The sequence below is a fragment of the Bombina bombina genome, chromosome 3 (genome assembly GCF_027579735.1).
Source record: "Bombina bombina isolate aBomBom1 chromosome 3, aBomBom1.pri, whole genome shotgun sequence".
Taxonomy (NCBI): domain Eukaryota; kingdom Metazoa; phylum Chordata; class Amphibia; order Anura; family Bombinatoridae; genus Bombina; species Bombina bombina.
The window spans coordinates 490,597,184-490,623,895 of record NC_069501.1 but is presented as its reverse complement, the minus strand read 5'-3'; the positions used below and the strand labels follow the sequence as shown (position 1 = coordinate 490,623,895).

Genomic DNA, 26,712 nt, shown 5'->3' with positions numbered 1-26,712 from the left:
TGATTAATTACAAGTTGTTGTTTCCTTTAAATAGGGTCCCAGTAATGGCAAAAAAACAGCAGTGATCAAATGTGGTGGAGCAACACGAAACATTTCTGCAGTTGCCATTCTGTGACCCCGGATTGTAAGTATTGAGCTACGGCTCACTTTGCTTTTAAAAGTGTCCCAAATAAATTGTGGTTTTTACGTAACCCCTGCTGCAAATCTTATTTTCCTCTGGTATGGTGTGAAGCCCAGAAGAGTTTGTTTGTTTCCTGGATTGTTTGCACCTTGGACGAAGGTGCTCTTGCTGGGCTCCCATACCGGAAGTACTGAACAGCTGATTGTGCCGACGCTGAAGATATGCTGCTCGCCAGACATGGATCCCCAAGATTGGTAAGCGCCACTGTTTTATTGTACTTGCATTTGTTAAAAAATGCCTGGCAACCGAAGCTATAGAAGATATAGTCACTTATACAGTGGATTACTTCATTCACATACGGCTAGATTTGGAGTTTTGTCGGTAACGACCCGAAAAACTAACGCCGGCTTTTTTCTGGCCGCACCATAAAAACAACTCTAGTATTGAGAGTCCACATAAAGGCTGCGTTAGGCTCCAAAAAAGGAGCGTAGAGCATTTTTAACGCAGCTTCAACTCTCGATACCAGAGTTGCTTACGCAAGCGGCCAGCCTCAAAAACGTGCTCGTGCACGATTCTCCCATAGGAAACAATGGGGCTGTTTGAGCTGAAAAAAAACCTAACACCTGCAAAAAAGCTGCGTTCAGCTCCTAACGCAGCCCCATTGTTTGCTATGCGGAAACACTTCCTACGTCTGCACCTAACACCCTAACATGTACCCCGAGTCTAAACACCCCTAACCTTACACTTATTAACCCCTAATCTGCCGCCCCCGCTATCGCTGACCCCTGCATATTATTATTAACCCCTAATCTGCCGCTCCGTAAACCGCCGCTACTTACATTATCCCTATGTACCCCTAATCTGCTGCCCTAACAACGCCGACCCCTATATTATATTTATTAACCCCTAATCTGCCCCCCACGTCGCCTCCACCTGCCTACACTTATTAACCCCTAATATGCCGACCGGACCTGAGCGATACTATAATAAAGTTATTAACCCCTAATCCGCCTCACTAACCCTATAATAAATAGTATTAACCCCTAATCTGCCCTCCCTAACATCGCCGACACCTAACTTCAATTATTAACCCCTAATCTGCCGACTGGAGCTCACCGCTATTCTAATAAATGTATTAACCCCTAAAGCTAAGTCTAACCCTAACACTAACACCCCCCTAAGTTAAATATAATTTACATCTAACAAAATGAATTCTCTCTTATTAAATAAATTATTCCTATTTAAAGCTAAATACTTACCTGTAAAATAAATCCTAATATAGCTACAATATAAATTATAATTATATTATAGCTATTTTAGGATTAATATTTATTTTACAGGCAACTTTGTAATTATTTTAACCAGGTACAATAGCTATTAAATAGTTAATAACTATTTAATAGCTACCTAGTTAAAATAATTACAAAATTACCTGTAAAATAAATCCTAACCTAAGTTACAATTAAACCTAACACTATACTATCATTACATTAATTAAATACAATACCTACAATTACCTACAATTAAACCTAACACTACACTATCAATAAATAAATTAAATACAATTCCTACAAATAACTACAATGAAATAAACTAACTAAAGTACAAAAAATAAAAAAGAACTAAGTTACAAAAAATAAAAAAATATTTACAAACATAAGAAAAATATTACAACAATTTTAAACTAATTACACCTACTCTAAGCCCCCTAATAAAATAACAAAGACCCCCAAAATAAAAAATGCCCTACCCTATTCTAAATTACTACAGTTCAAAGCTCTTTTACCTTACCAGCCCTGAACAGGGCCCTTTGCGGGGCATGCCCCAAAGAATTCAGCTCTTTTGCCTGTAAAAAAATAAACATACAATACCCCCCCCCCAACATTACAACCCACCACCCACATACCCCTAATCTAACCCAAACCCCCCTTAAATAAACCTAACACTAAGCCCCTGAAGATCTTCCTACCTTATCTTCACCATACCAGGTTCACTGATCCGTCCTGAAGAGCTCCTCCGATGTCCTGATCCAAGCCCAAGCGGGGGGCTGAAGAGGTCCATGATCCGGCTGAAGTCTTCATCCAAGCGGGAGCTGAAGAGGTCCATGATCCGGATGAAGTCTTCATCCAAGCAGGAGCTGAAGAGGTCCATGATCCGGATGAAGTCTTCATCCAAGCGGGAGCTGAAGAGGTCCATGATCCGGATGAAGTCTTCTATCAATGGCATCTTCAATCTTCTTTCTTCCGGATCCATCTTGCAGATCTGATCAGAACAGCCAATAGAATGCCTAGCTCAATCTGATTGGCTGATTGGATCAGCCAATCGGATTGAACTTGATTCTGATTGGCTGATTCCATCAGCCAATCAGAATATTCCTACCTTAATTCCGATTGGCTGATAGAATCCTATCAGCCAATCGGAATTCGAGGGACGCCATCTTGGATAACGTCCCTTAAAGGAACCGTCATTCGGCTAGTAGGCGTCGGGAGAAGAGGATGTTCCGCGTCGGAGGTCTGCAAGATGGATCCGGAAGAAAGAAGATTGAAGATGCCGTTGATAGAAGACTTCATCCGGATCATGGACCTCTTCAGCTCCCGCTTGGATGAAGACTTCATCCGGATCATGGACCTCTTCAGCTCCCGCTTGGATGAAGACTTCAGCCGGATCATGGACCTCTTCAGCCCCCCGCTTGGGCTTGGATCAGGACATCGGAAGAGCTCTTCTGGACGGATCGGTGTGATACCCGGTGAGGTGAAGACAAGGTAGGATGATCTTCATGGGCTTAGTGTTAGGTTTATTTAAGGGGGGTTTGGGTTAGATTAGGGGTATGTGGGTGGTGGGTTGTAATGTTGGGGGGCTTGGGTATTGTATGTTTTTTGAACTTCTTGGGGCATGCCCCGCAAAGGGCCCTGTTCAGGGCTGGTAAGGTAAAAGAGCTTTGAACTTTAGTAATTTAGAATAGGGTAGGGCATTTTTTTATTTTGGGGGGCTTTGTTATTTTATTAGGGGGCTTAGAGTAGGTGTAATTAGTTTAAAATTGTTGTAATATTTTTCTTATGTTTGTAAATATTTTTTTTATTTTTTGTAACTTAGTTCTTTTTTATTTTTTGTACTTTAGCTAGTTTATTTAATTGTATTTATTTGTAGGAATTGTATTTAATTAATTTATTGATAGTGTAGTGTTAGGTTAAATTGTAACTTAGGTTAGGATTTATTTTACAGGTAATTTTTTAATTATTTTAACTATTTTAGCTATTAAATAGTTCTTAACTATTTAATAGCTATTGTACCTGGTTAAAATAAATACAAAGTTACCTGTAAAATAAATATTAATCCTAAAATAGCTATAATATAATTATAATTTATATTGTAGCTATATTAGGATTTATTTTACAGGTAAGTATTTAGCTTTAAATAGGAATAATTTATTTAATAAGAGTTAATTAATTTCGTTAGATTAAAATTATATTTAATTTAGGGGGGTGTTAGGGTTAGACTTAGCTTTAGGGGTTAATACATTTATTAGAATAGCGGTGAGCTCCAGTCGGCAGATTAGGGGTTAATGTTTGAAGTTAGGTGTCGGCGATGTTAGGGAGGGCAGATTAGGGGTTAATACTATTTATTATAGGGTTAGTGAGGCGGATTAGGGGTTAATAACTTTATAATAATAGCGGTGCGGTCCGGTCGGCAGATTAGGGGTTAATAAGTGTAGGCAGGTGGAGGCGACGTTGAGGGGGGCAGATTAGGGGTTAATAAATATAATATAGGGGTCGGCGGTGTTAGGGGCAGCAGATTAGGGGTACATAAATATAACGTAGGTGTCGGCGCTTTGCGGTCGGCAGATTAGGGGTTAATTATTGTAGGTAGCTGGCGGCGACGTTGTGGGGGGCAGGTTAGGGGTTAATAAATATAATATAGGGGTCGGCGGTGTTAGGGGCACATAAATATAACGTAGGTGGCGGCGCTTTGCGGTCGGCAGATTAGGGGTTAATTATTGTAGGTAGCTGGCAGCGACGTTGTGGGGGGCAGGTTAGGGGTTAATAAATATAATATAGGGGTCGGCGGTGTTAGGGGCAGCAGATTAGGGGTACATAAATATAACGTAGGTGGCGGCGCTTTGCGGTCGGCAGATTAGGGGTTAATTATTGTAGGTAGCTGGCGGCGACGTTGTGGGGGGCAGGTTAGGGGTTAATAAATATAATATAGGGGTCGGCGGTGTTAGGGGCAGCAGATTAGGGGTACATAAGTATAACGTAGGTGGCGGTCGGCAGATTAGGGGTTAAAAAAAAAAATAATCGAGTGGCGGCGATGTGGGGGGACCTCGGTTTATGGGTACATAGGTAGTTTATGGGTGTTAGTGTACTTTAGAGCACAGTAGTTAAGAGCTTTATAAACCGGCGTTAGCCCAGAAAGCTCTTAACTACTGACTTTTTTCCTACGGCTGGAGTTTTGTCGTTAGATGTCTAACGCTCACTTCAGACACGACTCTAAATACCGGAGTTAGAAAAATCCCATTGAAAAGATAGGATACGCAATTTACGAAAGGGGATCTGCGGTATGGAAAAGTCGCGGCTGAAAAGTGAGCGTTAGACCCTATTTTGAGTGACTCCAAATACCGGAGGTAGCCTAAAACCAGCGTTAGGAGCCTGGTTTTCACGGTTGACGCCAAACTCCAAATCTAGGCCATAGAATGCAGTTTATTTAGCATTTGATCATTTAATAACGATTTATTCAAACAATATAATAATAGTGCATACTCGCACACACAAGTCTTATATCTATACTTTAAGCTTCAAGCTTATCAAACAAAAACTTTTTTGGACTAGGCTATCCAAAACCCGGTATTGTTATTTTGGTAACAGAGCACAAAGATCTGTCAAACTATGCTTTATTTGCAACAAACATTTACAGCTCATTGAAGCCACGGCTACTAATTATTTGGTTTAATATTCGCAATACTTAATCGCTAAGTGTAACCCCTTTTTGCATATAGTCAACACCTTCAGGGTGAACAATAAACCGTTACATATAATAGGGGGCACATATATAGGATATTAATATGATCAAGTAGATAACCGAATACACGGAGCAACAGCGTGACTGATCACAGGCTTAATATTGTTACAACTGCAACAATTACAAACATATTCGTTGCTTGCCTATATGTGTCCTTGTATATGAATCAAATCTACCATACAAGACTGGCAATTGATACATTTTATGAACAAGAAAGATAATATCTAGTGACACACTATATTTGCTGAAATACAAAATAGCACTGCAATTCTTTGCAGACTATCATTTTACACATCAGCATTGTATATACAGTGACAACCAAATTTATTTGACCATTTTCTCAAACCTCTAATTTGACTCATATTGTGAGACCACACCCATTGATCAATATCATACTCCACTTCAATATAGGTGGACATAGTGATCCCAATAAATTCAGTCAATTGTGTGTGTTTTTAAGTTTAATTTTCCCTGTATTTTAAAGTTGTAACAATCAATAAAAGTAAAATTTTAAACAAAGTAATCTCCACTCTATTTCTAACTGAGAAGTGGTATTAATAATATGAACCTATACCTTGTTAATCAATCATATTACTGTATATCCAAATATAACTCTTGAGTGCTATATGTGTATTCTTTATAGGGGTTTCTTTAACTCACTAGTATTCTGTAAAGATCTAGTGTAAAGCCTTTTTTTTTTGACCAGCCGTGTGGCAACACAGCTGATTGGATAAGGGATCAAAATATCGGAGACAAAAAAAAAATTGTTTTGCAGAGGGTGGATGGAGAGGTGATAATAATGGTAAAAAAAATCATTAATATAAATTGCAGCATCTATGAGAAAATATTATCAAGTACCATTAAAAAAAATTTTTTAAAAATGGAGAGTTTAGATCCACTTTTAACTAGATTAAAAACTTTATCCTCCACCTCCCTCTAGTCATGTTAAAATTAAACTTTAAAGGGACAGTGTACACCAATTTCCATATAACTGCATGTAATATACACTACTATAAGGAAGAATATGCACAGAAACTGATCTAAAAATCCAGTGTAAAACATGTAAAAACTTACTTAGAAGCTCACAGTTTAGCACTGTTGAGGAAGTTAGGCTGGGACACCCAATGAAAGGGGCTGGAAAAACAAAAAGAGCAGACCTTCTCCCGCATATGAAAAGACAGATAACATAAACATGAGCAAGCAGGAGTCTGTAAAGAAGCGTATACATCTGACAATGTGGGGCTTAGTTAGGAGTCTGAAAATCAGCACGTTATTAAAAAATAAAAAAGCAAAACTATACAATGTTACAAAAACACTCCCAGATGGGCTATATAAATGGATCATTTACAAAACATTTATGCAAAGAACAATCCAGTGTACAATGTCCCTTTAACTGTTTTCCAGTGCAGACATATGTTTGCCTATGTGCATCAACTCTTCTTCAGATGCCTGCAGTGTAATCTTGGTTGCAAAATGGCAGCCCCCATAATTAGAGAGAGATACCTGAAATATATTCAGTGTTTAATCTCTTTTTTTAAGCATTTTATGGGGAACAAAACAGTGAAGTTTTATACCCCTTTATAAAAGTTACACAACTGTGAAATATACCACCTACTGTATTACATTAGGTGTTCTGCACATCCGACTAATATATAGAAATGAAATGCAGAGTATCTATAAGAACACTGGCAACAAAACAATGCTCACAACAGAAATAATCTAGCTTTTTAAAGCTACGTGACAGAATGTCATGACTTATGACTTAATAATATGAAATTGTTAGAGTTCAGCCAAGAAAGTCAATATTAATTTAAGGGAGGATAACTATTTTACCTTTGTACTAAAGTTCTATATATAATGTAAATGTCTGCCTACACTAGACACAGGTATTATTTAACTTTTTTCACTGTGTCAGATGTCATGCATAACCAACACGCTTATATTAAAAGGGACAGTCAACACCAGAATTTCTGTTGTTTAAAAAGATAGATAATCCCTTTAATACCCATTCCCTAGTTTTGCATAACCAACACAGTTATTTTAATATACTTTTTACCTCTGTTATTACCTTGTATCTAAACCTCTGCAGACTGTCCCCTTATTTCAGTTCATTTGACAGACTTGCATTGTGGCCAATCAGTGCTCACTCCTGAGCTCAATGTTATCTATGTGAAACACATGAACTAATGCCCTCTAATGGTGAAAAACTGTCAAAATGCTTTCAGATTAGAGGTGGCCTTAAGAAATTAGCATATGAACCTCCTAGGTTTAGCTTTCAACTAAGAATACCAAGAGAACAAAGCAAAATTGGTAATAAAAGTAAATTGGAAAGTTGTTTAAAATGACATCCCTATTTGAATCATGAAAGTTTTTTTGGACTTGACTGTCCCTTTAATATACTTTTTACCTCCGATTATCTTGTGTCTAAGCATCTGCAGACTGCCCTCTTATTTCAGTTCTTTTGACAGACTTGCATTTTAGCCAACTAGTGACCTCTCATAAGTAACTCCACGGGAGTGAGCACAATGATATTTATATATGGCACACACAAACTAGCACTGTCTAGCTGTGAAAAACTGTCAAAATGCACTGAGGTAAGAGGTGGCCTTCAAGGGCTTAGAAATTAGCATATGAGCCAGCCTAGGTTTAGCTTTCAGCAATTACAAAGAGAACAAAGCAAATGTGATAAAAGTAAATTGGAAAGTTCTTTAAAATGTCATGCCCTATCTGTATCATGAAAGTTTAATTTCAACTTGACTGAGACTTTTTGGATTCATACCCTTGGCACTATGGAGCCAAAAGGTATGAAATGGAGGAGAATAAGTAATTACTTTTTGTAAAATATCCTTTATTTTACAATGTGATCTATATGTGTGTATAAATTAATAGTTTATTTTAGAAAATAAATGGTAACAATTTTAAATATTATTCTTTGAGTCTCGAGTCTTTTACTATAAATATAATCTGTAAGTATGTATTTATTAATGCTGAATAGACCGATACATATCCGCAAAAGAAACAATGTTATCTGTGATCATTTCTCAATGGTAACCTTCAGAGATAACTTGTGGGTCACATTGTATCGAATTGAGGACTGATCGTATAAAAAAGGGATGTTGACACTATAATAGGCAGCCTCTGATGAAGAAGGAAAGGTCCTACGAAATGTGTTGGACCATGGTGTGTGTGTTTCTTTGAATAGGAGTTAAACAGTAATTAAGAGGAAATACTGGTAAGCCCCTGTCCACATGTGAAGCGATAAAGAGGGCAGTGACACCTTTCTATATGGACTGAGTGAAGACGGACTTTGGGACTCTATTTACGGTACCCTCAGCACTGTGTTCATTGCATTTTTCATACCTCATGTTGATTGAGGTTGTAAAGTGTAAAGTGTGAGTGATTTTGCTTCTGAAATAACGTGTTGCTTTCTCTACTTCACTAGTAGTGGCGTTGCACTCTTCTTATTTTTCAGTACGTATATGTGCATATGCTGCTGAATAAAAGTCACTCTCGCTGCTGCTTGACTCCACGGCTATATCAGCTCAGGACCAGCGGTTCTTTATGGCTCCCAATTGATACTTTAACTTTGTGCTAAACTCCCTTGTGGTGTTTTATACACATAGGGCTAGATTACAAGTGGAGCACTTATTTATCTTGCACCTGTAAACGGCCATTACACGTGGCTGGTTATTGCTACCACAAGCTTGCGGTAGCAATTAGCGCTCTGGAAATTAACCAGTAGTGTGCCTTTTTAAAAAATAAAAAAAAAAATAGCATTTTTTTTATGTTAACTGCAGGAGACAATTTTAATGTGTTAAAAGTGGCAGGTGTAGGGCGATAGAAAAAAAAAAAAAAAAGCACTGAAAAGTGCCTTTACATAGTGGTCTATGGGAACTTGTGTTTCTTGTAAATAATTATGTATATGAATATATATATTTATGTTAATATGTGTATATATTAGAATGAGAAAAAGAGAAGCACTATTGTGGCACACTTATTGTATCAACAGTTAAAATATTTACCAAGCAAATTAAGGGAGGGGAATAAGGGGGGGGGGGGGTTAAAATAAAATATAACTTTAAATAATAAAGTTGATTAAAAACTGAGACGCATTAAAATCATTTAAAAAAAAAAAAGACGGGGGGCGGAGCTTGGCCGCAGCTAAGATGGCTGCTTAAACCCAGAGCTCCGGTGTGTCAGGGACTTTCAAAGTATAAATACGTATGTTACTGTGACCGATAACTGGAAGAAACCGGAGGGAACAACTGTTTAAAGTGCCAGGAATGAAGCGGTAACTTTATTTCATACAGGGACCGTGACTTTGGCGGTGCGGGACACAGAAGAGAGAGAGAGGAGACTGCCTAATTTAGGCTTATCAGTAAAAACAGCACACACACGAGAGCGATAAGCCCTATAATACCAGTCACTCACCCGCTACTCTCACCTCCATCCCGGATGCGACTCCAGCTTACAGATAGAGGTGCGTCATAACCCCAGGCCAGAAAAAATCCCAGGATGAAGCCGTTTGTGTGCACGCACTTATAACACTCAAGGACACGCTGAGCCACGCTGGGCCTTATAACTTTAATGCGGGACTAATGCACAAATACCAGCTCTCTGCCTCATCTCCCTCAGATTTACAGTTGAGAACCGGTGAGACTTATTTATAATTATATATGTAAAAAGCGCAGAGGGCGAACTCTAATATAAAGAGTAATTGGATATCATTTGTGTGTTGCCTTGTACCCGGAATATAACAACAAACACTTCCAAGACACATTGTCACACATAAAACTGTCTCACTATGGCTGCAAGGAAGGGCATTAAGCCTCATAAACAACTAAAGTCACTGGGGAAGGAGCACTCTGTGAGTTCCTTTTTCTCAGCCTCAGAACACAAAAGATCCTCACCGACAAAACACCTCAGAGAGCAATCATCCCCCAGTTCACTGCTGGAGGATGAAATTTCACAAGACCAAGAAACATCTACAAATGTGCCTATGTCTCTACTGTCTTCTCTGGCATCAAAGCAGGATATAGCAGACATTGTCAGGACCTGCATGAGAGAGGAAATGGCGGAAATTAAGCAGGACATACACACTCTGGGTTTTAGAGTGGAAGCCATTGAAGACCAGTCAGAACTGGTTAAGGAGGAGATTGCAAGCATACAGGATCAAGTAACCTCTCAAGCTGACATTATTGAAGATCTTAGTGACAAACTTGAAGACCTTGAAAACAGGGGTCGGAGAAAGAACCTTAGAATCAGGGGAATTCCCGAGTCAGTGCCACCAAAAGATTTCTATACTTATTTTGCAGCCTTGTTTGCCCACCTAAAAGGATCACAACAGCCGGTTGATATGCCTTGGGACAGAGCCCACAGAGCTTTAAGGCCAAGACCCCCAGACACAGCGCCGCCCAGAGATGTCATTATAAAATTTAAATGCTTTATGAATAAAGAAGAAATCTTGACATTATCTAGAAAGAATCAACCTATACGCTTCAGAGGGACTGTTCTGCAATTCTACGCCGATCTGTCCCCGAGGACTTTACAAAGACGCAGAGAGCTGGCGCCTCTAACTAAGCTGTTGAGAGATAAGAAAATCTTATACCGTTGGGGATTCCCCTTTCATCTGTATGTGTTGCGAGATACAAGGAAACTAATATGCAGGAAAGTCTCAGAAGTCCCAGAATTCTGCAAGGCCTTAGACCTGGATCCACCAGACTTTTCATCAGATGATAATCAGCAACACACACCACCAAGAAGAGAGAAAAGGCTACAAACAGAGAGATGGCAGCAAACATCCTCGAGGGCAAGCAAGAAACTTTCCTCACAAGGCGCCCCACCAGAAAAAAGACGGGCGAACAATGCAGTTATTGAAGACGGGACTTGATTAAATCCCACACAGGATTACAGACTTTGAGGAACTGTCCAAAAAGGATGGGTAACTAATTATAGACTCTGTCTGGGTTATCCCAGCATGAATAAGTTTTGTGTGGTGGGTTTTGAATGTTTACTTAAACTTATATAGAGTTAGTTTAACATAATGTTATAATACGGTTCTACACAAACTTCACCCCTGGCTCCTTGTAGGGTATTATATTTAATTTTGTCCCTCATTTCATCTATTATAAACACTATACGGAGGGATGAAATGACGTTCCTACATTGCAGTTAGATACGAAATGGGATCACTGTAATTTATATCATCGACCCTGACCCCCCTCTAGAGTAAGGTCCCGTGGTTAAACATGGTTCCAATGCCTGCCCCCAGATATAGGGTAGGCATCAACTCTTTTTTTTGGTTAGCTATATATTTGTTAAGTTTCAGTTTGTTATATTATTTTATTTCTCTAATGTGTTCATATTGTCTGCAAATTAGATACCGAAGTAAGGTAATAACAATGCATATGGTAAGATATTGTACATGGTGTGTCTCATCGAAACCTAATATACTACTTGTCAATGGATACTCCTAACAAAACACTTAAATTTATCACGCAAAATGTAAAGGGTCTTAACTCCCCGGCCAAAAGATCTGTGGCAATGTCTGATTTTCATAAAAGAAAAGGGGATATTTTATTCCTACAAGAGACGCATTTTAAGCGCTCTCACGAGCCAAAATATATGAGCTCTAACTATAATCGGCATTTCCACAGCTCCGGCACTTCAAAAAAGTGTGGTGTAAGTATCTTGATACACAAGGTCATATCTTTTCAACATATCCAAACATACACTGATTTAGAAGGCCGATTTCTGGCAGTCTTCGGATTATTATATGGTAGACCGGTTACATTAATTAATCTCTATGCACCTAACACCCAACAACTTCCCTATTTTAGGAAAACATTTAGACGCATACTGGATATAGCTAAAGGATTAATCTTTATAGGGGGGGATCTTAACATTCCCATAAACCCAGGGATGGACAGCTCTAACCCAAACCCCAGCACATCTAAACGTACACTTAAACACTTATGGAAAATAATGAGAGATTACAATTTCTATGACATTTGGAGATTTATTAATCCAGACAAAAGGGAATACACTTTTTTTTCTTCCCCAAATAAGACATATAGCCGATTAGACTACCTGATCACCAATCAAATAGGGCTGGAACATATAAAAAACTCTGGGATCACTCATACAGTATGGTCGGATCACTCGGCCGTATATTTTGATATTGCATGGCCTAATACCCCTGTTACCCCATACATATGGAAGCTAGATGATTCCTTATTAAAAGGAGAGGTACAACTCACTAAGACTCAGAAAGCACTACAGGAATATTTTCTCTTTAATTCTACGGGGGATACCGACCCAATTACAGTTTGGGAAGCACATAAGTGTTTTATGAGAGGGGAATTCATGAAGAGAAAAGCCCAATTCAGAAGATTAGATAGGCAGAAATACTTAGACCTCACCTCAAGATTATCGGATTTAGAGCATAAACACAGATTAAATCAGGACGACCCAGACGTGACCCAATCACTCCAGGACACTAGAAAAGCACTTCATGATATGTTATTACAGGAATATACAGATACCAGATCCAAAGTTAGACAGAGATTTTATTATGAAGGCAATAGGGCAGGTAAACTCCTAGCTAGGGCACTAAAAATTAAAAAATTAAAAACATTTATACATGAGATAAAAACACCTAAAAACACTAAAGTTTATTCCACCAAAGATATCCTCCTACAATTCGAGGACTATTACACACAACTATACAATATTAAGCAAGAAACAGACAGCTTGTTTGCTGCCATAGACATGCAAACTTACCTGCAAGCACTTCCCATTCCCACACTAAACAAAGAACAAACAACAGACCTAGAAGCACCCATCACCTCAGAAGAGATAAAACTGGCAATACACGATCTTAACCCTGGAAAAAGCCCGGGCCCAGATGGCTTTTCCACCCAATACTATAAAGCCCTTGCCCCAATACTGATACCCCATTTGTTAGACATTTTCAATAGAGTGAATGACCAGAACCCTTTTCCACAGACTATGCTGGAGGCACACATTACGGTGCTCCCAAAGCCTGGGAAACCTCCCGATACGCCCCAAAATTTTAGACCCATCTCACTGTTAAATGTCGATGTGAAATTGTTCGCAAAGATCCTGGCACTACGCATCAATAAAATCCTCCCGAATCTAATTCATACGAATCAAGTAGGTTTTACACCCCACAGAGAGGCAAGGGACAATACTATTAAAATATTGAATCTGCTTGAATATGCTCATATATATAATATACCAACAATCTTCCTTGCTATGGATGCCGAAAAGGCTTTTGATAGATTGAACTGGGCCTTTTTAAGAGGTTCATTGGAGAGATTTGGAATGGGGGAGGGCTTTATTAATAAAATCTTTACACTATATAATGCACCTACGGCCAAAATCAAATTAAATGATTCCCTCTCAGGCAAGGTTCTGATTAACAATGGAACCAGACAGGGATGCCCCTTATCACCCATTTTGTTTGTACTGACAATTGAAATTTTAGCTGCAGCAATCCGATACAACATCAATATAAAAGGCATTCAGATCCAAAACGATCAATACAAACAGGCATTGTATGCCGATGACGTTATACTGACGCTCACAACCCCACAACAATCCTTAGAGGCACTAAAAGTAGAATTAGATATATATGGTGCACTCTCCGGTTTCAAAATTAACCCCACTAAATCAGAGATGCTAGGGATCCACATCACTAAACCAGAATTACAGGAGATTGCGAATAAATATCACTTTCACATACAAAATTCCTCTATCAAATATCTAGGGGTCCAAATATCACACAACCAGGAAACTCTATTCAAACAGAACTACCAAACCCTCTTAGATGAAATACAGCGAGAATTAAGCAATTGGGAACACAAAAATTTGTCCTGGGTGGGAAGAATGGAGGCATTCAAGATGTCAGGCCTACCTAAGATCTTATACAAATTTCAAACTGTACCTATCCCATTACCTCAGTCCTATCTGACCACACTACAAAATAGGGTTAACTCATATATATGGCAAAACAAACGGCCACGGGTAGCCAAAAAAATTATGTATAGAAATAGGAAGAATGGAGGACTGGGAGTACCCAATTTGGCGTACTACAGACAAGCGGCTATTCTCAACCGAGTTATAGATTGGTGCAAGCATGGAGAGAATAAAGAATGGGTTAGACTGGAACAACAACTAATTAATTGCCCTAATGTGGGAGGTATGTGTTGGATCAATAAAATACATAGAAACATGAGTAAAACACCCCCCAGAATTATACAGGAAACATTCAAGACGTGGGACTTTATCTCTAATAAATCTATGGGCATTTCTTCAAACCCCTCCCCACTAACACCGATCCTCCATAACCCAGAGATTCCGATAAGAAGGCAACCTGCTACTATAGCACTGTTCAATATTAATACATTGATCCCTATTCACACACTCACAAGTGAGGGCAAATTGAAATCTGAAGAAGAGATAGAGAAACTGGCACCAATACTTGCAAATGATTGGTACACACGTCAACAGCTATTACATTACATCACCCATAACACGCAGAAACCTAACCTATTGAGATCCCTCACACTATTTGAAACTATATGTTACTCACAAATCCCCACTAGAGGAGGTCTATCACTACTGTATAAATTGCTATTGGGTCACCACTCTAGATCCCTACCTGCATACTGTAGGAAATGGGAGGCTGAACTGCAAAGAGAAATCTCACAGAAAGAATGGGATATAATTTTTGTTAATATGGGAAAATCATCCTCCTCAATAAGCATAACGGAAACTAATCTAAAACTTTTATATAGATGGTACCTCACACCGCTTAGACTTTCAAAGATATACACTAACATAAATAATTTGTGCTGGCGGGGATGTGGTGAGGTGGGATCAATGACTCATATATGGTGGGAGTGTATATATATCCGACAATACTGGTCGGCAATCAAAGAAGAGATAGAGAAATGTTTATCACACAGGATTCTCCTCAATCCTCTATTACTGCTTTTTAACTATCCTCCCAAACTGAAATGTAAGCTTAGATTAAAATTATTACATATAATGACAAATGGAGCTAAACAGCTATTACCACGACTGTGGAAAAGCCAGAGAGTACCCACGGTCAATGAGTGGAAGGATCATGTTTCACAATTACTGACCCTAGAAAGATATCACTATACCCAGACCCAACAAATGGAGTTCTACTGTAATCTGAAGTTTTTATGGGAGGACTATATGGCAAATACGTAAGCAAATGTTTTATTGCATTAAGCACAAATACAAATTGTATCAATAATGATGATATTTGACACATTCATGTACTTACTACTTCGAGAATTGTTTTGTTACTTTTTTTTTTTTTTTTTTTTTTTCTATTTCTTTTCTTTATCTTGATTGTAATGTTATATTATCGATTGTTATGTAATAACTTTTGTTTCATCAATAAAAGAAATTTAAAACTTAAAAAAAAAAAAAAAAGAAAAAAAAAAAAAAAAAAAAAAGACATACACAAGTACTTTGAAAAAGCAGTGGCGAAATGTGCGTCAGGCGTTCGCACTGCCCTCTGTTAGTTTAATTTAATTGTTGGTGCATATGCACACTATTGTTTACACTCTGCAATAGTTGACGTAGCTCAGGGTTAAAACCCCCCTCCTTCTCTCTAAATCGGTGTGGGTGCTGTGAAAGCTATCTTAAAGGGACAGTCAACACCAGAATTTTTGTTGTTTAAAAGATAGATAATCTCTTTATTACCCATTCCCCAGTTTTGCATAACCAATACGGTTATAATAATATACTTTTTACTTCTGTGATTACATTGCATCTAAGCCTCTGCAAACGGCCCCCTTATTTCAGTTCTTTTGACAAACTTGCATTTTAGCCAATCAGTGCTTACTCCTAGGTAACTTCATGTGTGTGAGCTCAATGTTATCTATATGACACACATGAACTAACGCCCTCTGGTGGTGAAAAACTGTCAAAATGCATTCACATAAGAGGCGGCCTTCAAGGTCTAAGAAATTAGCATATGAGCCTATTTAGGTTTAGCTTTCAACTAAGAATACCAAGAGAAAGTTGTTAAAAATCACATGCCCTATTTGAATCATGAACGTTTATTTATTTTGGACTTGACTGTCCCTTTAAGCATTTGCGGCGAATAGCAAGATAGGGTGTATGTATATATATATATATATATATATATATATATCTCGCAGCATTCGTTGCCGATTAGATTTACATTTTCTCTATATGCTACATATATTTTATTTAAGTGTGACTACACTGTTATCACTTTGAGTATTGTTACTCATTTAACAGGAAGCAGGCATGTACTTGTGTATGTCTTTTAAAATGATTTTAATGCATCTCAGTTTTTAATCAACTTTATTAAAAGTTATATTTTATTTTAGGTCTCCCCCCCCCCCCACCCTTCATTTGCTTGGTAAATATCTCAACTGCTGATACAATAAGTGCAACACAATAGTGCTTCTCTTTTTCTCATTCTAATACCTTACGCCAGTACTAGGCACTGCCTTTTGCAGTACACTAAGGTTTTTCTGCATTGGGATCGGCGTATTTTCCGCCCCCCTCCTTCTGACATTGTTCAGATAATTTCATACAATATGTGTATGATGTTTCAGAGAATTGGAGGAATGAATAGGACTCGCCTGTCAATCATTTTGACAAATAGGCGGGCGGTTGAAAGAAGTTGATCGTAAGCTGTTGTAAAAGGTAAAAAACAGCAATAAATAATAAGATTTAAAAAAAATATATATTAATTAAACTAGGGTTATTTTTAAAAGATCAATACTACTGCGTTACCGAGTTGGGCTAACTTTACCTTCACCTTAATAAAAAAACTAAGAAAGGAATTCCAAATATATACTAATTCATTTGCTCAATTACAGTAAGGTTTCTGATGATATAATGGTGCTAAAATGTTAATATTGTAGCTGCATGGATTCAAGCATACTTGTACAAGCAGCCTTTTAGGTCTATGATTAAAAGACAATTCTAATAAACGTTGTTTTACAAGTTTTTACTGAGAACAGTACATATATAGTATATACATTCCCTCCTGAATAGCTGATCTCGAGCAGGACATGACCAGTCATTAGCAGCTATGGACGACTGCGGCTCCTGATTGGCTCATAGTTTGCAGGTCCCTAACCTATGTGTCTTAAACAGGACACCTTCTCAGAGAGTCAGCAGTGGCTTGTTTGACACAAAATAAGTCTTCACTGACGCAATCAACAGCACGTCCAGCTCTCTGAGCAGGCACAGTATTTGAATTTTGATGCTCTAGTCACACGTAGCATTTGTGCGTATGTTGCTGAAACAATAACAACTTTTTTTACTAGAAGCATTTCTGCATAAATGCCAACGGCAAGACAAGATGGCGCTATTATGACCTCCCTCCCTCCTGCAGGCCTCATGAAATTGTGCAGCTATCAAAAAAATCAAGCCCCAATAAAAAAAAAGACCTGCAACATACAGGGTAAGTTGCTGGTCATTAAGGGGTTAAAGGGATATTAAACCCATAACTTTCCTTTCATGATTCAAATAGAGCATACTGTTTTAAACAACTTTCCAAATCACTTCTATTATCTAATTCACTTTATTCTCTTTGTATCCTTTGTTAAAAAAAAGAATATCTAGGTAGGGTTAAGAGCTAGCTGCTGATTGGGTGCTACAAAAATATACTTCTTGTCATTGGCTTACCGATGTGTTCAGCTTGTTCCTAGATGTACATTGCTGCTCCTTTTAATAAAGGATACCAAGAGAATGAAGCAAAACCAGTACCAGAAATAAATGAGAAAGTTGTCTAATAAAACTGTATGATCTAGGACTAAATACTTTAGTAAGAAATGCAAAAATGACATGAACAATTTACAGAATCTTAGTGTTGTTTTAGAATAGCATTTTATATCACACACACACTACCGATTCTTTGTTAAAGGTAAATCAATAGAACTTTGGAAACTATACAGCAATCTTTAAAACAAATTATATTGATTGATCATAGAAACATAGAATTTGACAGTAGATAAGAACCAAAAAGGCCAATCAAGTCTACCCATATTACTTTTTCCTTAGGATAGCCTTATGCATGTCCCAGGCATTTTTAAATTTCTTTACAGTCTTTGTGTTTACCACCTCAAATGGAAGTTTATTCCATGAATCCACCACCCTTTCAGATAGATGAAGGGGGCAATCAATAGCAGCATACTGCTCAATGTTAAAGCTCCAATATCCAATACACAGAAAAATATATATGCAGCTACCAATATATATGAGCTACCTCATGCATACATAACAGTCCCACTAATACAAAAAAAAAGTTCCATTATCTAATCAGCTTGCCGATCACCTCTCAACACTTGTTCACAAGAACACCTCCTATATCAGCTATGGACAGGCTGCAAGCATATTTGCTTTGTCGTATGCTTTTTTGTAGTATGCAAAGAGTACTCACATACATGAGAGACTGTACTAATGTCACATGCCTGAGAATGCCAGTGAATCAGGCTCTGATCAGCAGTAGACTGACACTCACTATGACAATTGATATGGCCCTTTTAAACACATAGGCGTGAAGTACAGGCTTGCCCCCTTCTTTAGTCCCGTGTGGCAGGTATACAGTTCAGCTACATTTTCTAACAATACAATTACAAAATAAAAATGCTCTAAAATTTGTTGAAACATTTATTACACAAATGTCAGTGCATTCTAATACATATCTATTGTACTCTTGCCAAGTCTTTCTCTGGACCCACAATGCATTGCCACTCCTGAGCAGTACCCAGCCTGTAATTAGCAGCTACAGGGGTATGAGTGGCAATGCATTTTGGGTACCGAGCATGAATTTAGCTATGTGTTACTTTTGCATTTTTTTTTGCACTATGTCTCTTTATGAGACATTGCAGCAGAGCGTGTGCCAAGGCCCTGTAAATATATTTGCTTTTAAAATGTTGTTGCTTTAAAGGGATACGAAAAACAACACAAATATTTTCTGATTCAGACAAAGCATAGAATTTTAAAAAAAATAAAAAAATTCCAATTTACTTTTGTTATCAAATTTGCTTCACTCCCATGGTATTCTGTTGAAGAGATACCTAGGTAGGCATCTGGAGCACTAAATGGCAGGAAATAGTGCTTCCGTCTAGTGCTCTTGCAAATAGATAGCATCCTGCTGCCATATAGTGCTCCAGACACGTGCACGCTCCTGAGCTCACATTCCTGCTTTTCAACAAAAGATACCAAGAGAACAAATACAATTTGATTACAGAAGTAAATTAGAAAGTTGCTTAAAATTGTATGTTCTCCTCCCTTTCCCGTCGGTACTTGTTGCCTGCGGGTCATACCCCTTCTCCCTTTTCCCTTGTCGCCGGTAGATGGCACCTCCCCAGGAGAGGAGCTCCTCTAGAAGCCCTTTATATCTCGTTTTATACTATGTTTCATATTATCTACCTTATATCTCATGTTACATACACCCTGATACTCTGCTATGAGAATAATTGTTCCAGAATGTAATCTGACCCGTATTATACACAAAACCCAGGATACTTGAACAGGTCTCTACGTAAGCGTATATATAAAGTTCAGCTATAATGATGACAGCCTGGAAAGTCTGTAAACTCTAATAGAATCTATAGCTTCGTCGTCCCCCCGCCCTCATAGCTATAATCCACTCTTATACTAGGTGGATAAATAAGCGGTATTAACCCGCTACAGACATCATTTTGTCATAAGTTGCTCTTAGTCTTTTGTTTACCATGAAGATGAGGCTTTCTGCCTCCTGTTCACGTATATCTAATAGGAGCAAATTGTTTTGATTCCCTATAATTTGTCAATCCTTCAAAAACAAATACACCTCTATTATAATAAACGTATCACCCTATAGGAAGTATAATTTACCAGGGTTGTTTAAATTCTTTCATTATTATCTTTATGTTATGACATAGGAAACGAAATAGAAAAGAGGTAAACTCAGAATGTAAAAGTTGTACTTCGCATTTACAGACAATGTCTTATAAATAACATATGTTATGTCTTATAGCAAGCTGCTGATTGTATACTGTCTGATGTTTTGTATCTTTGATATTGCCTCAATAAAAAACTTTGATTTAAAAAAAAAATAAAAAAAAATTGTATGTTCTATCTGAATCAGGAGAGAAACATATTGAGTTTCATGTCTAAGCTACTATTCCCCATTCTATTGTTTTTCATCCAGTACCTGCAGATCTCTTTAAAGGGACATTATACACTCATTTTTTCTTTGCATAAATGTTTTGTAGATGATCTATTTATATAGCCCATAAAGTTTTTTTTTAAAATAAATGTTTAGTTTTGCTTATTTTTAAGTAACATTGCTCTGATTTTCAGACTCCTAACCAAGCCCCAAAGTTTTATGTGAATACGCTCAGCTACCTACTCCAGCTTGCTCCTGTTTGTGTAAAGGGTCTTTTCATATGCAAAAGAAGGGGGAGGGGGGAGTGTCTTATTTCCCACGTGCAGTGGGCTTTCCAGCTACCTTTTCAACAGAGCCAAACTGACAGCTTCTAAGTAAGTTTTTAAACCATTTTATACTGGATTTTTATATCAGTATCTGTGCATCTTATTCTTTATAGTAGTGTCTATTACATGCAGTTATATGAAAATGAGCGTATACTGTCCCTTTAAGGAGTTCTCTCATTTTAACCCTTTACATGGGCTGAATCTGCATACTGGATGTGGCCATCGTATTCTCACACCCTGTGACACGAGTGGTGCGCATTCACAGAGCAGTGATATAGTTGTCTTTTTGACAAGCCGTATTGTGCACTTCAGTTTTGCGTGCACAATACAGAACAGGAGCTGTACATTTCTGCAGTGACTGAATTGCTCTATATTATTCCAGAGGACTTTTTTCATATTTGTTACGTTACTTGTAAACCCTATTTAACCTCTTAAGGACATATGACGGAATTTTTCCATCATAAAACAATTGAGCAAACTGAAAGCTGTGTCCTTAAAGGGTTAAAATAAAAAAAAATAAACCCCCAGCTTTATATTGTGGGAGATGAACTAAAGTGCAAAGTACATCTGTCAAAAGCTAACAACATTGCTCATCAATGAATGTGCACCTCTTCCGTTAAAGGGTACAAGACTATTCAAAATCCAAGATGGCGGTGCCTAGTTTGAAGAGATGAAGCATCACCAATGGGTCTCTGTAAAGGGTTAAAATAAGAACAACAACAACAACAGTATAGTGCAGGGGTCAGCAGCCTTCGGCTCCCAGATGTTTTGGAACTACATTTCCCACGATGCTGAGACACTCTTTAGGCTATCTGAGCATCATGGGAAATGTAGTTCCAAAACATCTGGGAGCCGAAGGTTGCTGACCCCTGGGTAGTGAGTGGTAACCCTACTACTGTAGTTGTATCCTGAATTTGAAGTGAAGGTCAACTTTACTCAACTGCCCCACATCATTGGATAAACTTTGCAAAATGAGGGTGGGTTTAATTCAGATTTGCATGGTAGGTATGTGCAAAGGGCACAGTCCGATGGACTTTTTTTTTTCCCTCTACATTGTGACCAAAAGTCATAACCAAAGGAATCTCATCTCACAGATAATGACATTTTATAGACCTTTTCACAAACTTTGACCTCATAATCCTTAAAAGAAATATTCACATTTTACCACACTCATAAATCTGGCAGCCACAGCTCAGTGCTTATGTTTCAATAGCATAAATCACTGTAAAGACTGGGTTATAATTGGTTATGTAGCAGAGGTCAAGGATACCAGCAAAACTGGTTTTTAGAATAAAGCAAAATTGTGAGCAAACTTTCTAGTAATCTGTAGAAAAGCATTTCAGTTCATTGGTTCACACATCCAGCTCTCTTTAAACTATAAATCAGAAATAAACAAGTCAAAAACTCTTTACCCAGCAGTACATTGGTAAACTAATAAATTGTTAAAAAAAAAAAAAAAACTTTCAGACAATTGGATTACAATAATTCAATAAGCACTTCCACACTTTACATTATAAAGTATTTTCTCAATCATATTTTAACAAAACAATACATTTTCTTAAATATTAATATTGCATGATAATAAAGCAAACAGAAAAATTATCTTCAAGCTTGATTTTTTTTTTATGATCATAGCCCTTTCAGGCTACTGCATGCAATTAATAATGTATGGAATATTAAACACTATTCGATTGATAATTTTGTATCTATTAAAAGTATATTGAGCATTAAAAAGTACTATAAATCTTAAGTCATTTAAATTACTATATGTATATCATGTTTTTTTTTTTTTCAATATCACAAGACTGTTACAGGTTTATAATTCTGTATCTATTAAACTAAATATCCAATAAAAATCCGGATATGGCATTTCAACTCTTTAAAATTATGTTTTAATTTTTAAAACATCTACAGGCAATAAATTATTGTATTTTGCAAATGTAAAAACCTTATATTTTTAGTTAGAATATAAAATTTGCCCAGCCTGATTCAGGAACCTATCGGTTACTATTGTAAAACCCCCAGCAGCTGGAAGGAATATTCTAAACCAATATTCCCCGTTTCAATATTTACCAAATGCACTGCATGTAAGACTGCAAGCCATTGCCTGTCAGTGAGATCTAATGTCAAACAGGTTCCAATACTGACCTCGATCTTGTCCACGCTCCTGGCACAGCCCACCACTTTCATGCCATGCTGGACAAGTGCCCGGGCCACTGCTGCTCCGATGCCCGCAGAGGCTCCCGTCACAAGTGCCACACGACCCTTCCAACGTTCCATTAGATCTTACAGGAGATCCCACTTCAAGTTCCAGGCCACAAAAGATCCCCTGCGCAGATATCCTGTAGATCACTTTAGGTCAACAGCCTTTTACTCTTTGCTCCTGCCTTCTTCAGCGCTTATCTTTTCTCTCTCCTTCCTCCCATTTCACTCCTCCCTCCAGCACATAATCATTCCGTTCACACTTGCTGTTTAATCCTCGCCAAGCTTCTTTTTTTTTTTTTTTTCTTCTATCAATTTAGTCCCTCCCACGTCCTACCCACGTCCCTCCCACGTCCTACCCACGTCCCTCCCACGTCCCTCCTTGTTCTTTAACCCCTCCCCACTAGATACGTGTGTGAATTTAGATTGAATACAAACAACATTTGTGGGGTTTTGTCATTTACCTTTGAATTCATGATAACAGCACACTGACTTGTGACTAAATATCTATAAACACATACACTTTACTAGACGTTTTTATAAAATGATATAAAAAATAATAAAATATATATATATATAAAAATATGTTTCTATACACCTAGGTATATAAGTTGTGCACAAACTAGTATTTTATGTTAGTTTCAAAATACTTTTAAACAGCTGTAATCTATACAGTAAGGTAAAGGGCAACTAAAACACATTTTTTTTTCTTTTATGATTCAGGTAAAAACATACCAATTTAAAGGGACAGTAAAGTAAAAAAAAACTTTCATGATTTAAATATGGCATGTAATTTTAAACAACTTTCCAATTTACTTCTATTATCAAACTTGCTTCATTCTCTGGGTATCCTTTGTTGAATGAACTATATTAACACATTGTGTGAGCCAGTGACTAGAGACATGAGTGTAATTCCTGCTCCTGAACCTATCTAATTATGGTTTTTAACAAAGGATTCCAAGAGAACAAAATACATTTGATAATAGAAGTAAACTAAAAAGTCTCCTAAAAATCATGTTCTATATAAACCATTAACATTTTTATTTTGAAGTCCCTTTAATGTCACCAAACTGGTGTTACGTGTCCCTCTTTTTTACAATTTGCTGTTGATCTCCAGTTTGCTGAGGGGGAACATGCCTCTTTCTAGTTATAATTTTATTATGCCCACCAAAATATATACATTGTGGGCAGAAATGCTTCTAGACCAGTGTTTTTTTTATTCCAGCCCCCAGGGCACACACACAGGCCAATTTTCAGGATTCATGAACCATGGTTATTGATCAGCTGATTATTTCACCTCAGTTAAAAAAATATAGTGTGCCCTGAAGAGTAGAATTGAGAAACACTGTTCTAGACTATAAAATATGGATGTGGGGGGAACTTCCGGGCAGCGGCCATGAGCAGTCGCAAAGCCGCATGCTGCTGCAGATTTTTTTTATTTACTTTAAAATAACCAAATCTATTTTTAGATGCTTGATCCGTATAACTCTATGCAAGACCTACTCTACATTTTGCAGCAAATACTGAACATAAAAGGGTGAGGATAGCTGTTGGCATCGGCACCTGGAGCCGTTTCAAGACCTCGGCCTCATTCAACCACCCGGCAGGGCGCCTTTGCCCTGTCGTTAAGCAGCACTGTGTTTGCTTTCAACTTATATATTTTAGCATCTATTGCCGCTACATCTTTCGAGGATTTAAGGGATTACACTGCTTATCATTTACCAAATGGAGACATTCGGCAGAGACTTTGTTGAGGCTGTGGCGCACTTGCTGGACCTACATTTTCAGCACCTCATAGCCAGGGTAACTGCAGCATGATGTCCCGCGCCATATCAACCACGGAGCGATGAGCTACTGGGGCAGGTAAACTTACAGATCCCACTTATTGAAATGGACTGTAAAGTGATAAGTCACTCGAACACGTTGTGTATGACCGAGCACCCAGTTAGAGATGGAGAGCAACGAGTACTCCCAGAGCAACAGGCAATTCAGGCTGAGGATCATTTAACCATTTCCGAGACTTGCTCTGCTTCAGACCTTCCTGAGTTTACAATACAGGCGAAAGCCTCTATAGAAGGATGCAGCATTCTCATCACCTCATGGATAGTGATGTCGCGAATTGTTCGCCAGCGAATAGTTCCCGGCGAACATAGCTTGTTCGCGTTCACAGCGGCAGGCGAACATATGCGATGTTCGATCCGCCCCTATTCGTCATCATTGAGTAAACTTTGACCCTGTATCTCACAGTCTGCAGACACATTACAGCCAATCAGCAGCAGACACTCCCTCCCAGACCCTCTCAACTCCTGGGCAGCAGCCATTTTAGATTCATTTTGATCCTGCATTGTTAGTGAGAGGAGTTTTAGTGCTGCTGCTGCTGATTTTTTAGGGAAATTGATAGCTAGGCTAGTGTATTCAGTGTCCACTACAGTCCTGAAGGACTCATCTGATCTCTGCTGTAAGGACAGCACCCCAAAAAGCCCTTTTTAGAGTTAGAACATCAGTCTTTTTTTTTTTGCCTGTGTAATTTTGACTGTGAAACATCAGTCTGCTAGTGTAATCTAATTGCAGTTGCCTGCCTGCCAGCGTGTGTGCCAGGCCCACTTGCCAACTAGTGCCACCACTCATATCTGTTGTAACAGTAGTGTATATATTTAAAAAAAAAAAAACTTTTTTGACTGTGAAACATCAGTCTGCTAGTGTAATCTAATTTCAGTTGCCTGCCTGCCAGTGTGTGTGCCAGGCCCACTTGCCAACTAGTGCCAACACTCATATCTGTTGTAACAGTAGTGTAAATATTTTTTAAAAAAAACTTTTTTGACTGTGAAACATCAGTCTGCTAGTGTAATCTAATTGCAGTTGCCTGCCTGCCAGCGTGTGTGCCAGGCCCACTTGCCAACTAGTGCCACCACTCATATTTGTTGTAACAGTAGTGTAAATATTTAAAAAAAAACTTTTTTGACAGTGAAACATCAGTCTGCTAGTGTAATCTAATTGCAGTTGCCTGCCTGCCAGCGTGTGTGGCAGGCCCACTTGCCAACTAGTGCCACCACTCATATTTGTTATAACAGTAATGTAAATATTTAAAAAAAAAACTTTTTAAACTGTGAAACATCAGTCTGCTAGTGTAATCTAATTGCAGTTGCCTGCCTGCCAGCGTGTGTGCCAGGCCCACTTGCCAACTAGTGCCACCACTCATATCTGTTGTAACAGTAGTGTAAATATTTAAAAAAAAAAACTTTTTTGACTGTGAAACATCAGTCTGCTAGTGTAATCTAATTGCAGTTGCCTGCCTGCCAGCGTGTGTGCCAGCCCCACTTGCCAACTAGTGCCACCACTCATATCTGTTGTAACAGTAGTGTAAATATTTAAAAAAAAAACTTTTTTGACTGTGAAACATCAGTCTGCTAGTGTAATCTAATAGCAGTTGCCTGCCTGCCAGCGTGTGTGCCAGGCCCACTTGCCAACTAGTGCCACCACTCATATTTGTTGTAACAGTAGTGTAAATATTTAAAAAAAAAACTTTTTTGACTGTGAAACATCAGTCTGCTAGTGTAATCTAATTGCAGTTGCCTGCCTGCCTGCCAGCGTGTGTGCCAGGCCCACTTGCCAACTAGTGCCACCACTCATATCTGTTGTAACAGTAGTGTAAATATTTTAAAAAAAACTTTTTTGACTGTGAAACATCAGTCTGCTAGTGTAATCTAATTGCAGTTGCCTGCCTGCCAGCGTGTGTGCCAGGCCCACTTGCCAACTAGTGCCACCACTCATATCTGTTGTAACAGTAGTCTAAATATTTAAAAAAAATACTTTTTTGACTGTGAAACATCAGTCTGCTAATGTAA

At 38.1% G+C, this 26,712-nt stretch overlaps 1 protein-coding gene across 2 annotated transcripts in view; it reads right to left on the bottom strand.

Annotated features, from left to right (window-relative positions):
* DHRS11 (dehydrogenase/reductase 11) overlaps positions 1 to 23,166 on the bottom strand; it is a 312,134-nt gene extending 288,968 nt beyond the window's left edge. The window contains exon 1 of one of the 2 annotated variants that reach the window (XM_053706835.1): positions 22,814 to 23,166. In XM_053706835.1, the coding sequence (XP_053562810.1) occupies positions 22,814 to 22,945 (132 nt within the window). In that variant the 5' untranslated portion in view covers positions 22,946 to 23,166. The remainder of the gene's footprint in view (positions 1 to 22,813) is intronic. The other variant, XM_053706834.1, reaches the window with a different exon arrangement.
* Positions 23,167 to 26,712: the final 3,546 nt, after the last annotated feature.